This window comes from Archocentrus centrarchus, chromosome 24, assembly GCF_007364275.1.
Source record: "Archocentrus centrarchus isolate MPI-CPG fArcCen1 chromosome 24, fArcCen1, whole genome shotgun sequence".
NCBI lineage: Eukaryota > Metazoa > Chordata > Actinopteri > Cichliformes > Cichlidae > Archocentrus > Archocentrus centrarchus.
Window position 1 is genome coordinate 22,111,507 of NC_044369.1, and position 13,933 is coordinate 22,125,439.

The window sequence follows — 13,933 nt, forward strand, 5'->3', positions numbered from 1 at the left end:
TGGTGTATATTGCTTAGTGGTGAAAATGGTATAAAACACTGAGAAAATAGGATTTAATCATCCGTATTTGTGAAATAAATAAATTGAACTGCTTCTGTTTGATTGAGTGCTTAAACACTTCCATTTGTACATTTCCATAATTAGGTATGCCTGCAAGGAGGATTGTATAAATGGCTTTTATCATTAACTATTATATTAATATATAAATTGTTCATAATTGCTAACTTTGAATACAGCACAAGCAGTGCAAATTTTAGGCCACTCATCCCTATGTGGTCATGTCAAAACAACAGCTTCTTGAGGTTTAAATACTGCAGATTCTTTGGGGTATCTAAGTGTGTATTCATTAAGCAGCAGTACTAGGTGTGCAACTATTTCATCATGATGATAACAGGAAAAAAAAAAAATTCAGTCCTGCAGAAAATGGGCCAATAATCATGCTGCAGCTTCAAGGTAACACAGGCAGATGGCAGCACAGCCTAAAATCTCTCTCTCCCTCTGGTTTGCCCGCACTCCTCTTTTACCTTTCTTCTTCAGGTCGTCATCTCTCTCATATTTCTCAATGATCTGCATGGCTCTCTTGGGATCGTAGAATGGAAAGAGAATCTCATTTAACCTTGGGTCACGCTGGTTCTGTGAAGCAAAACACAAATGCAGTCATTCCCCTATTTATCATCTGCAGTAATTTTCCAGCACAAATCTAATTTAGTACAAACACATCTTGCACTGACACGCACAATAGGGGCAAACTTATTACAATATGTTTACACTCTCAATTTGTTATGCCTGGTGAAATATATTGAAGTCAGGAGGACTATATGATTGTCTTTCATCACTTACTATTTAACGTGATGTCTAAATGTTACACATACACGTAACATTTAGACAGGAAGTACTAAAAGCACTGATTTCAACAGGTTTTCTCAAAGGGATTATTCTATGTCAGTATAAACAAAAAACTATGAGCCACACTAACAGGTTACGTGATTAAATGTTACTTTAAGGCAAAGAATCATGTGTGTTTGAGGGAGTCAAGGTGGCTTTAACAAAACAACAGCATCCAAACATCATGAAAGTGTCACTGCCCACTCACAGAGCCAGGTGGAGGTTAATCTGATTGCCGAGCCCAAAGCATGAAGCAGCGCAAACACGTGACTGCACAGCAGCAGGACTAGGCAGGTATTCAGCCACACAGAGGAACACAGCCACAGAACACATATATGCACAGCGGGAAACGAGATGAACCAAGCAGGAAACAACAGGATGGAAACCTCGACCCTCCCGTTGCTACAGCAACACCAATCAGATGCGGGGAGGCGAGCCACAGTAGGGAGAACATGGGGAATGGGATGACGGTGGGCATGCAGAATAAGGGAGGTGGTTGAAGATGCCCTTGCAGGCTGACTCAAAGTTAAATAGCGTGTCCATCCAATCTGATGAAGGTGGACTACTGTGCAGTCGGGCCTGGAGGGCGACTTCTACCCCAGAGCAGGATGGGAGTGAGAGCGGGGGAACTGCAGGGAAGGGCACGCGCAAAAGCTAAATACACAGAGAAGTTAATGAATGATAAAGAGCTTACTTCATTCAGAAAGCTGACTAACTGGTCTACAGTTAAATAATCAGTTTTGTTCCCATTGCTGCAGAGAAATTCATTAGAAAACAAAACAAAACAAAATGTTACGCTCTTTAAAACTGAAACCGTCACAGTCATTCACACAGTCAGTCCGTTAAAATTAGAAAGCAGTCTTTACAGTTACGCATTTAGTAGTATCTTGTTAATCATCACTCTTCTTTGACTGTTGTCATTAGGTTGGACATAATTAATGTTGAACGGTGGAAGCAGGTTAGGCTGTCCAGACATAGTTAGTGCAGCAGGCACAGAAACATTTGTCCTGATTATTTCCAACATGATGCAGCAGCTCTCACTTGGGGAATATTTAAACAGTGGATATCATTGTTCTGCTCAGGCACAAGGTAACACAGGTACAATACAATGCAAGGGTAATACTCTTAAGTGTGTATTCAGCGGATATATTATTATTATTTCTAAAGTATAAAACAATTACAAAAAAGAGAGAAAGGACGGGATGAAAAACTTACATTTTCTTGAAGAGTTCCTCTATGTCTGTGCGAGGGCAGATCTTCTGTGTGAGTGCGTAAAAAATGTCAAAGGTAAAATCTGCTGGTTCAATCTCATCGTTCTGTGGAAGGTAAGGGAGAGAGTCGTTTCCTTACAGTTTTGTTTTAGCACAACAAACTGGACAGATCCATCCGACTTCCAGTTTTGTCTTACCTTTCCACTAGGAAGACCCAGATCCTTCAGAGCCTGAAAGATCCCCTTCTCTGTCTTCCCTGATGCAAACGTCCGTGTGATGCTATAAAAAAAAAAAAACAGACAAAGAAGGTGAAGATGAGTGAATGGGTTCTGCATAGGAATGGTACATCCCATAAATGTGCTCTTACCCTCTTACAGGAATCTTCCCATTCACGTTGGTCAAGAAACACATTCTCATCCAACTAAACAAAAACAGGAAGGAAGATTCCGGCGCTTTAGTGAAGAAGGGATACAGCTAGGTTACTACAAGTTGAAGTGTGCTGTGAAATATACTCACTGTTTCTTGAGGCATGTCATTGGACAGACATTGTTGGCCTTAACATTGTGAATCACTGACCTCAAACCCTCGATCCACTTCTGCAAGCAAACAAGCACAAGCATTCAGGACACACACATGCGCTCACACTCCCGTCACCTAAAAACATTGAACAAATTACACTGCAGCCAAAAGACCATCCAGTTTGCATTATGTTTAGAGGTGAATGTCTTTGGGGAAATAAACAAGTAAATGAATTGCTCCTTAATCGACATTCTTGTGAAAGGGGCCTTGACAGGAAAATCATCAACACGCGCACTTATTCACACACACAAAAAAACAGACACACAGTGATAAACAGTGACCTGTTGCAAGGCTACAAGGAGTGACGATAAACAAACAGCTAGAGAGAGCCTGTAACTACCATGAATATGCTGCCTCGTGCATCCACACAAATGCCCCGGATAGTCTGAACACTTGTGAGCCTCCTGTCCTTTTCCTCCTGTCCCTCTTTGTGTTTCACCTCCTCCACTTCCACAACAATTTTTTTCTTTTTTACTGGCATCATTATATAAATATTAAACACGATCACGACGTCTGTTTCGGCCTGTGGTGTCCATGAAGCAGTGAGCTGATGTAAATAACTCTGTCATCTCTCGAGGTCTGCTACTTACTGTAGGGCCACCTGCATGCTGGGAGGTGCTGATGGTGTCATGGTGTGTTTGTCTCAGTGTGTGTGAGAGAGATAAAGAGGGACTGTGTTTTCGACTGTGGGGGACAAGCTCAGGTACCTTAACCTGTGAATGTACATGTTTGTGTTTGTGCTCCTTGCTGAGGGCTGCTGCTGCATGAATATCATTGGCAGCCCCGTGGCACAAACAGCAGTTATAACACCCATCAGGATGAAAAAAAAAACCACCCTCTCGTGGGAAATGAATAAACACCAACGCGGCGGTGCCAAATAACAGATCTGTGCTGACAAAAAACAGGCATTTTCAGTTTGCTTTAAAGCTACTTGTGATTTTGAGTTTTTGTAGAAACTGACATCTGTAAAAACATTATATAAAAACCTTTTCATCAAGGCTAGTAGAGCGCTTTGGCTTTCAGTCATTCTTGTTGTTTTGTGGCACCTCTTTTAATTTTTCTCAGGCAACCACTGTGAATGGCATACACTATTATTAGCAAGTGAGTTCACATGAACAAAAAAGTATAAGTCATATATTTTAGATTGGCTGAGCTATCTGGCAGACATCGCTCAGGCTGAGAGAAATGACTCGAGTTGACAAAGTGGTTCTTCCTTTAGTTTCATATCTTTAGAAGACAGCTGACTGTTTGTCTCTATAGATTTTCCTCGCTGCAAAGCTGCAATCATCTTCATCTTAACCAAAATGATGCAGTACATAAATGGTGATGTTCATTATATTGCATGCTGTCAGCATAGCCCTTGAAAAGACCAAAGCTAGCATAGAAATGACAAAGAAGTATTGGCTGTGTATCGAACAGAAATGAATAGAACTCCTTCCCTTCCACAGAAAGGAGTCAAAAGGTATTGAGACTAACCAGATATTGCTGCTTGTGTCTTTTTAAAGCATTCAGTGAAGGGAGAAAAAAACCCCACCTTTTTGAAGAATAATAAACACCGACTTTAATTTCTCTTAGTGTGATGTTCTTATATTATGCCAAAAGTAGCAGTTTATTTTGGGGTTCATCCAAGTGGCTCATTCTCCAAATATAGAACGACGAAGGCAAGCAAGAAAAAAGAGAAAACAACAGCAAAAGCAGCAGGAGGAATACAGAACAGAGATGCAGTGCGGGAACATGAATCATTCCAAATGCATCTATTTATTCAATGAATCAAGGCCTTGTGTAGGAGCTGGCATATTAACCCTGGCTTTCGTTTCTGAATTGAATAACTGTTGTGTCTGGGTGGTCTTTTAATCTTTATATCTATACTGTTGTGGACATGCTGAAACTATTTAGACAGGTGCTAAGTAGAGTTTACTGAGTGGCAACCTTGAGGGCTGGAAAAAGAAGCTGAAACGACGTAGAAGTGAATTCTCTGCAAGCAGCCTCACTGTGCCAGACTGCCTGGAGCTGTAATATGTACAGAATAAGTAGGCAGAGCGAACAGTGAACGCCGCAGGATCACAGGTGACTGACACCATCACAGGATAACCTCTGGATGGGAATACACAGCAACCTTCAGTGTTGAAAAATCAACTCCATGTGCCAAAGCACCAAAAACTGCAGTTCCTTAAGTGGCCACACGAGGCTGATGCCCAAAGTGAGTCTATCCCCATCGACTCTCAGCAGAAATAAAAACATAAACCTGGTATAAAAACACGATTTTACTCTCTATAGCTAATATACCCCTCTATAACAATTCTATAACAAATTTTTTTTTCATGTAAATCACCTGTTTAAGCTTAAGGCTTAAAATTAAAGGCCTGACTGCATGGAGTGACAGCACAAGCACCTATTTGATAGGACTCACCTCCACTAATTTGAGTCACTGAACTGGACCTCTCCACTGTGTTGTGTGTGTGTTTGTGGCGCTGGTGACTTGTGGAGCATTTTTAATGCAACTACCTGACAAATAATTTGGACTGCTGTGTGGTTAATTATATTAAAAGCCATCTAGGAAGTCGGGGTTCCAGTTTTGCTGAGTGAAATTCGAGTGTTTTGTGTGTGTGTGTGTGTGTGTGTGTGTGTGTGTGTCACTCAGGACTAATTGCAGGTGGTATATCACTATACACCAGTGGTTCTCAAATAGTGGGGCGCGCCCCCCAAAGGGGGCGCGGTGCGATACCTGGGGGGGCGCGTGTGACCCTGGGGAACAGGCTTTTTTTTGGGGGGCCGTACTAGTATAAAGTGTAATTGCGCATCCACTACAGTAGGCGGCAGTGGCGCTGTCATTGTTACTTCTGTCACGTTTGCGACAGTGCAACATTTTACGACTTACAAGACAACAGGTTTGCCTTGGTTAGCAGTGTTGAGTCAACAGAAAGCTCCGACTGCGTTCTGCCTATAGCCTCCGTTATTCAACATAACAACCCCCAACATGAAAAAGTTTTTAACAGGGATGAAAAGAAAAGCGGAGAGAGACAAAGATAATGAGACAAAAGAAAGTCACCCGAAAGCTAAGACGAGGAAATACGACGAAGCGTATTTAGCGCTTGGCTTCACTGTCACTACAGTTGGAGAAGAGGAAAGACCGGTGTGTTTGCTGTGTCTAGTTGGTCAAACATGTTTACAGTTTAAACAAGGATTTATTTATTTTTAATTTCAGGCAATGATGCACTTAAAATCTTTTCTGTTGCAGACTTAAAACACGATTTAATAAAGTTATTCTTTGTAAGTTTGACCATATGTCTTTCTTTTTTTCTTTAATGTTAATAAGGATAAAATGTTATGCAGAGATGGATAGTCACAGTGGGGAGTGGGGGGCGCGAATAGTTTTCTTCTTGCTAGGGGGGGCGTAACAGAAAATAATTGAGAAGCACTGCTATACACCAAGGTATATTACCAAGTCATATTGCAAAAATATACCAAACTGCAACAATGTAAAACTTATCAAATGAAATCTCAAGGTCAGCCATCTTTATCAGCAGTAGAAATAGAGGGAGTGTGTGCTTCACCCTGGCTGTCTCCGGGTTCTCTGCCACCATGAACATGAAGCTGAGATTGACCAGGTCTGCGCCACTGCAGATGCAGATGATGCAGCCCTCCAGGTCTGCCTCTGTTTTTCCAATGGCCTCAAATGATGACAGGATCTTAGGGTCCTGAGGAAGGAGCAGCAAAAGAAAGAGATTAGTATGGAAACGATGGATAAATAGATGGTCAAATTACATACGAAGACAGAGACCTAGACATAAAAAAAACAAAACAAAACAGCAAAGACACACAAAAGGTGGAATAAAAAAAACAACAGAGCAACCCCTTTAGATGTTTCAAAGCATTTCTACAGCTTTAAGTTTGAATAGGAGATAGATTTCAACATTTAAAGGCCCTTAGTTCTTTTTCTCATCTCAGCACGCTTTAGCCTGATACAACTGTAATGTCTGTTTCATTAGTTTAACAAAAAATCCATAGAAAACATTTTCTCACTATAAACAGCGCCACTCGTCCCTCTCTCATCTTCTCAATCAGATTTCCTGTCTGCCACCATTGCCACTATGGAAGATAGTAATGCTTGTATGTCATGTGATTGAATTAACAGCAGCAGGCAACAGGCTATGCCACTTTAAAATCCCAGCCAGCAATCATCCAATCCCATTCATCTCTTCTTGCTCATTGGATTACTTGAAACAGCTCTCCAGGCTTGTGTAACCATGTTAGCCTGTGAGGAGAAGCCCGGCTATCAGATGTCTGCAACATACAGAACAGTATACAGCGTATGAGCTGCTATCAGACTGCAGAATCTGTACACGTGGCCTCACAAACTCGCTCCATTCTGCTGTCAGTAGTATATACATGCCTTGGGAATCTCCTGTTAGGCTTTTGACTTTCAGTGGCTTCATTGGTTTGCATCCTAATTAGAAGGCAGCATGCCCATGGATATTCCAATAACAGCTTTCATAATTCATATATGTGGTATGAAGCTAAATACCACAATATAATGTGTCACTGTCAAGGCTACACTGCATGAATCAATATTTAATATACAGAGGAACCATGCAGGTTTGACTTTGAGCATATCTGGCTCTGTAACTGCTAAATAGAGAACTGATTGGTTGCCGCCTGTAATAATTCACAGTACACCACAGTTATTTTGGGACCAGTTTCCTATTACGGGATAAGCAAAAGTCATACTGACAGAAAAAAAAAAAAACATCTTATACCGTTGAGATTTTGATCCTGTTGTATGAGCTCCTTAACCCAGTGTTTTGTTTTTTTTGACAGCCCATCACAACCAGGCTGAAAGTGCAATTTTTCAATACTATTCTCTCAGCCAAAAGCACAATCCACAGCTGCAAGAAACAGCTTCAGACAGAACCTGTGGTGAAGCCCAGGGTTGTATAAATATTGATGAGCTGAATATTTCATGTTTATGTTCTGCTATTGCCTGATGCAAATCTGGTATTCAAAAGGGAATCTCAGCAGTGCGAACTCAACAGGGAGTCCCAGACCAGTCATTACATTGATAAAAAAAATGCTACTGTAGCCTTGGCTAATTTAGGCATGAATAATAGCCTGAAGTGGCAGTCTCTCTGGATTTTACCAGGAGTGTCACAGTGGGACTAAAAGACTGAACGCGAGACGGGGAGAGTGTGAGTTTTGTGAAGACCGAAGTGAAGAAATGGTCTCTCCCGAGTTCTTACCTTTGGGACGGCACCAACACGGATACTGTTGATGAGGGAACACTCCAGAACCTGACCTTCCTGCAGGAGACAAAAAAAGATGAAAAGAGAGACAGAAAAAGGTAGGTGAAGGGGGAAGAATATAAATCTAGAAGAAAAGCAATTTCTGATACTCAACAAAGCAGGAGCCCCACAACCTCCCAACCCCAGCCTGATAACAACATTTATTAACACAGGTCATTACGACCCAGATATGAGGAACATCTCCAATTCTCCTATGTGCATTCACAAAAGCTGTTTTAACACCATTTGATTTAATTACCAAGTTTGCTTTAGTCTGCAGAGTATGCAGGATAAGCATATTAACAGGATGGACTGCAGGTCCTGCAGCTCCTCAAGTGTCCACATGAGGCTGGTTCCAAAAACAAGTCAGTCCCAACAGACTCGCATGTTAAAATGCTCAACTTTACACATAAGAACAAAAGGGTCTGATTTTTATAGCTAATTTCACCTTACAAAACAACTGTATGGGGGAGCATTTCTTCAAGAACTTAGCCTTTAAAATTTCTTAAAGTTTAAAGTTGAATGCAAAGACACTGAACGCTGACACTGGCAGCTGTTGCTCCGAGCTGTCTGCTGGGCTTCACTTTAGCGACTTTAAATTGTCCAACAAGACTAAACATGTTTGCGGTGTTGGTGCATTTTGCAACAATTTAATAAAACTATCTGGCAAATAATATGACTGGTATTATGCTGCTACTATGGCAGCAGCCTAAATGGTAATACCGATGCTTTCCAAAGAGGCTTCAATAAACAATGGGTGCTGTCACGGTGGCTACATCTATCTTTTATGTATAGTTTAAGGGTGTAATAAAGTACATATTTAATGTGCTTTGTTGATAAAGCTTTTATTTACTCAAATATACAACTGACTCTCTTTACCTACATTACGTCCTATTCCATGTGTCCTATACATTTCTCTTTAGGGATCCCCTTGCACATGCTAGAATACACAAAGGTGATAAGGTGGAAGTTGTACCTTTCCCTCACTCTTCCAAGTGATGAAAAAGCCGTACTCATCCACTGTCATGTGGCAGTTGGGCTCGAAGATGTATGGGTCCTGCAGCAAGGAAAAAAAATATTATTTATAAGCAATGAGGCTTTATTAATCAAAGGTTTTATTTGACACAGCCAGACATTAAACAGTCAACCTGTTTAACAAACACAGGAATTATGCAATTAGACAACCAGATATACCTGCCTGCCCAAGAACACACACTCACATTTACACAAAGAATGCACAAATGCACTCAGTATGTACACACACGCTTGGTGGAGGAGATGAAACATCAACTTGCTGGAACACAGTTGTGTGTTTTAGAGAGAAGAAAGGAACTAAAAGTGCATTAGCCTAGCTACGGTGATGCTACTACACACATGTACTGTTCAGCAGTAGTGTTGATGCAGGAAATCTAACCCTGGTCACCTTATCTTATCCAAACAATAATCTTTCACTCAATTCAATCAGCTGGAAGATGTGTGTGTGTGTGTGTGTGTGTGTGTGTGTGTGTGTGTGTGTGTGTGTGTGTGTGTGTGTGTGTGTGTGTGTGTGTGTGTGTGTGTTCACTCCACTCAAACGCATCTGAGAAGGCTAAAAACATGAGAGAGAAATAAACTAGAATAGGAGATGGCTGCTGGGTCACTCTAATATTAGCAGTAGGGAACAGTGTAACACACTCATGTACACACTCATACACACGTGATTTATTATTTCAGGATGTTGCTGCTATGAGATATGCAGCTGCAAATAGGACTGAGCTGGCTTGTTACTTGGCTCTTACCCTGACATCTAAAACCCTCATAAAAACCACAAGAATAATCTTATTTCCATTTAGGAAACATTGAGACTGCCGTAAGTCCAGTTAAAAGCTTGACTCTCATTCATCTGAATGAGGACTGACAGAGTCTTTACTGTTACATGATACAACCAGCGCGATGAAGGAGATGGTTTCAGATAAACCTTGACTGTTTAGGACACACAGCAGTTATGCAGTATTACACAGCTTACTGTAGTAAAGGTAAAAGTAATGGAAGAATTAGCTGAAGAGATCCAACTGTCATGGATGGAGACTTCTTAGTTATGGATGTCCAACTCTGCCTGAGCATTTGTACATTCTTTCCTCTGTGTGTGTGTGTGTGTGTGTGTGTGTGTGTATGTGTGTGTGTGTGTGTGTGTGTGTGTGTATTGCCTATTGATCCTGCTTCTCATTCTGAACACAGATCATCAGATCATTTTGAGACCTTTTACCCTGTCTCTAAATTCCAAAATCAATATTACAAAGTGATAATGAATCTGCCATGTGGAGGCTTAACAGCTGTGTCTACAAATATAATATATGATGAGCTATAAACAAGTAAAGCCATGGTAAAAAACCTGTTGTAAATTCTAAGGTTTTGTCATGGTCCTGGGCCATTGGCCCAGTGTTTTGTGTGTTTTGTACGAGGTTCTGTTTTTGCTGTATTCTTAGTTGATATCCTTGGTTTGTGCTAGTTTTGTATTCTGTTTTTGGTTTCAGCTATTGTTCTTGTTCTTGTCTTCCCGTATCTCTGTGTTCCTGTATCTGTTTTCCTCAGTGTGTCTCCCTGTGTCTTGGCCCCTTGTCCCATGTTTTGAGTTTAGCTTCACTTCCTGTTTTCCCGAGTGTTGTGTTTAGGTTTCCGTCTTATACTGTTTACTTTCTGTTTTATTTTGGCAATTACTTGTCCTGTGTGCTTAGTTTTACTTCCTTCGTGTCACTAGTGTCATTTTGTTCACCTGTTGCGGAAAACTCCCTGCTGGAGTCAGCGTCATAATGCCAGAGACGTCAGTGGTGACGTACCCACGCACTTGTGTGCTCGCATGACTTTGAGGCTACTTAGCTAGCAGACACTTGCCTTGCCGCTCCGGCATTTCGCCATAATGGCAGTATTGTTGTGTGTACGCTCAATTGGATCCAATCTGACTCAGCTCAATACAAGGTGTTCATCGGAACTCGCATAGCTGAAATCCAAGAGCACACCGATGCCAGCGACTGGAGGTACGTTCCCTCTGTCCAGAACCCGGCCGACGACATCACTCGGGGGAAGGCACTGCATCAGCTAGCTCCACCAAGCCGTTGGGCCCGCCTTTTTGTACGACTCCCCTAGCCATTGGCCACATAATTTGGTGGCGAAAGTGGAAGATACAGAGGAGCTCAGGAAGTCCACGTTCTGTGGCCAACTTACAGTCTCTGATACCTGTCCCGATCCACTGCAGTACGACACCTGGTCTGACCTAGTAGACGCTACTTACCGGTCTCAACACGGGGCGGCAGCGGCCCCCATGTCTGCTTCTGTTCGCATAGACACAGAGGTAGCTTTCCTGAAGCGACCGCAAGCAGACAGCTTCTCTGAAGAACTCAGCGCTCTACAGCACGACCGTCCGATTCGACCTAGTAGTCGCCTCATATCACTCTCACCAGAGTACGACCCCATTCTTTGTCTCATCAGAGTGGGAGGCCGCCTCCGTAAAGCTGATGATCTACCTGAAGACTCGATTCATCCCGTTGTCCTTGCATCAGATCATCCCATCACACAGCTTCTGGTGAGGGACTACGACAATCATCTCCAACACGCCGGTCCCGAGAGAGTCTTCACGGAGATCAGGAGGTCGTACTGGATCCTCAGAGGCCGCCAAGCCATCAGGAAGCATCGAGTATGGACACGGATTCCTCTCTCCTCGCCCTCCGTCGCTTCATTGCGCGCCGGGGCAAGCCCTACAAGATACTCTGTGACAGAGGCACCAATTTCCGTGGTGGCGAGAAGGAGCTCCAGCAAGCTTTCGAAGCTCATGTGCCATTGCTCAAGGAACAGTTGGCCAAACAGTGCATCCTGTTCAGATTCAACCCCCCTCTCGCTCCACACTTCGGGGGAGCGTGGGAGAGGGAGATTAAATCTGTTAAGGTCTCCCTCCAGACTATCCTGAAGGACCAAGTCCTCTCAGAGGAGGTCCTAATGACTGTGCTCACTGAAGTTGAGGGTATCCTCAACTCTAAGCCCCTTGGTTACGCATCCTCTGACTTGGCCGATCCTGACTCGATTACCCCGAATCTCCTCCTCATGGGGCGGCGAGACGCTTCGCTACCACAGGCAGTCTACGGTTCCAGTGACCTGCTGAAACGACGCAGATGGAGACACAGTCAGGTGCTTGCCGACCACTTCTGGAGTCACTTCACCCGCAGGTACCTACCTGGTCTACGGCCCCGCCAGAAGTGGAGAACTACTACACCAGACTTGGCGGTGGGCACTGTCGTCATGGTGCTCGATCCGCAGTTCCCGCGAGCGCTGTGGCCTGTCGGGCGCATCACCGGCATCATTCCCAGCGACGACGGCAAGGTACGCACTGCAGAGGTGGACATCAAGGGCAACCTCTACACCCATCCTGTCGCTAAGTTGGTCGAGCTTCCTGAAATGCCTGATGACGGAGACCCCAGCGCACAATAATCCAGCAAAGACTTTCCGGTTCTACGTATTCTCTCCACGAATCCGGGGGCGGCTGTGGAAAACTCCCTGCTGGAGTCAGTGTCATAACGCCAGAGACGTCAGTGGTGATGTACCCACGCACTTGTGTGCTCGCATGACTTTGAGGCTACTTAGCTAGCAGACACTTGCCGTGCCGCTCCGGCATTTCGCCATAATGGCAGTATCGTTGTGTGTACGTGTGCATTGATGACGATGTAAGTGCATCGGTTTTGTCTGTATTCATGTTGTATTTCATCCGCTGGTGTTTGTTAAATGCTGTTTAGTCTGCTAACCATGTAACTTTGGTCTACCGCGAGCTCTAGCTCACTTCAATGGGGAAATGTCTAAGTCTTAAATGGCTCGCTAAACGCTTATTTCTTGGGTTGTAGCTGCATTAATAGTCGGGTTTGGGAGTACCTAAATAGTATTTCCGACCTGTGGTGTTATTTCCACCGTTCTGTAAGTGTTTGAGGCAGTAATTTAGCTTCTAAATGTTGTATTGGCCGTAAGTACGGTTCTATACGTTGCCACGCCAACAGTCGTCTTTCTAAGTTTTCCAGCGGCAACACCGCTTTGCTATTTGTGGTTTCAAAGTGCCACCTTTTGGTCACCAAGTGTATTGTGCTTGAATTTCTCTACGGGTGCCTAGTCTTCACCTATATTGTTCTGCCATTACTTGCCACTTGCAGTAATTTAGTTTCTCTGTCACATTAATGTTACTAGGTGCAGCTGTATTATTATGTATACCGTGTAATGTGACTCAATGTGTAAATTCTGCATTATTTAGCATAATGTAGAACGTGGTTGTACAGTATAGTTTCTAATTACCTTTCTGTATACTTTTACTTCACAGAGACCACACACACACACACACACACACACACATACCTGTATTCTGGCACACACACTTGGATCTTTATTCACCATACATTGAATGTGTATGCAACAGTTCAATAAAGAATCCAACTTAGATGCTTGTCTGTCAATAAATCTCTCAATATCACCTGAAGTCGCGGCTGTTCTCTGACCGGAGCACATAGCCAGTGGGGGGTTGACCAGCCATCTACGCACACGTTTGTCACACCTGTGCTTCATCTTCCCCAGCTGTCTATCTTTTCCCTGATTACCTAGTGTGTATTTAAGGTCTCAGTGTTGTTTAGTTCTTTGTTGCGGTGTTGTCTTTGCTCCCCTAGCTGTGTGTTCCCCTGTTTAGTGTTTTTACCCCCTTGTTCTCCCTGGCTTGTTATTTTGATTTAGGACAGCCTTGGTTGAGATTTTGTTTTGGGTTTTTTTTTTTTTTTGTATCTTGTGAGTCTCCAGGAATAAAGCTGTTTGAATTTAGCTCAGTTTCACACGTCCTGCATTTGGGTCCAACCCTGCTTACCACACAGCCACACGTGACAGGTTTACATATCAGGACATAATAAAAAAATTATCTAGTTCTTCACAGGACTTAAAATTAGGTATATTAAACCTGAGGTAAACAGCAACATGACATATTAC

The 13,933-nt window shown here is 43.0% G+C and overlaps 1 protein-coding gene across 2 annotated transcripts in view; it reads right to left on the reverse strand.

The window, feature by feature from the left end:
- plcb4b (phospholipase C, beta 4b) overlaps positions 1 to 13,933 on the reverse strand; it is a 73,262-nt gene that overhangs the window by 16,019 nt on the left and 43,310 nt on the right. For both annotated transcript variants that reach the window (XM_030721370.1, XM_030721369.1), the window contains exons 5-13: positions 8,931 to 9,011; positions 7,913 to 7,972; positions 6,230 to 6,373; positions 2,613 to 2,692; positions 2,464 to 2,517; positions 2,294 to 2,375; positions 2,101 to 2,201; positions 1,580 to 1,637; positions 525 to 633 (exon numbers count right to left, since the gene is read on the reverse strand). In XM_030721370.1, the coding sequence (XP_030577230.1) occupies positions 525 to 633; positions 1,580 to 1,637; positions 2,101 to 2,201; positions 2,294 to 2,375; positions 2,464 to 2,517; positions 2,613 to 2,692; positions 6,230 to 6,373; positions 7,913 to 7,972; positions 8,931 to 9,011 (769 nt within the window). The remainder of the gene's footprint in view (positions 1 to 524; positions 634 to 1,579; positions 1,638 to 2,100; positions 2,202 to 2,293; positions 2,376 to 2,463; positions 2,518 to 2,612; positions 2,693 to 6,229; positions 6,374 to 7,912; positions 7,973 to 8,930; positions 9,012 to 13,933) is intronic.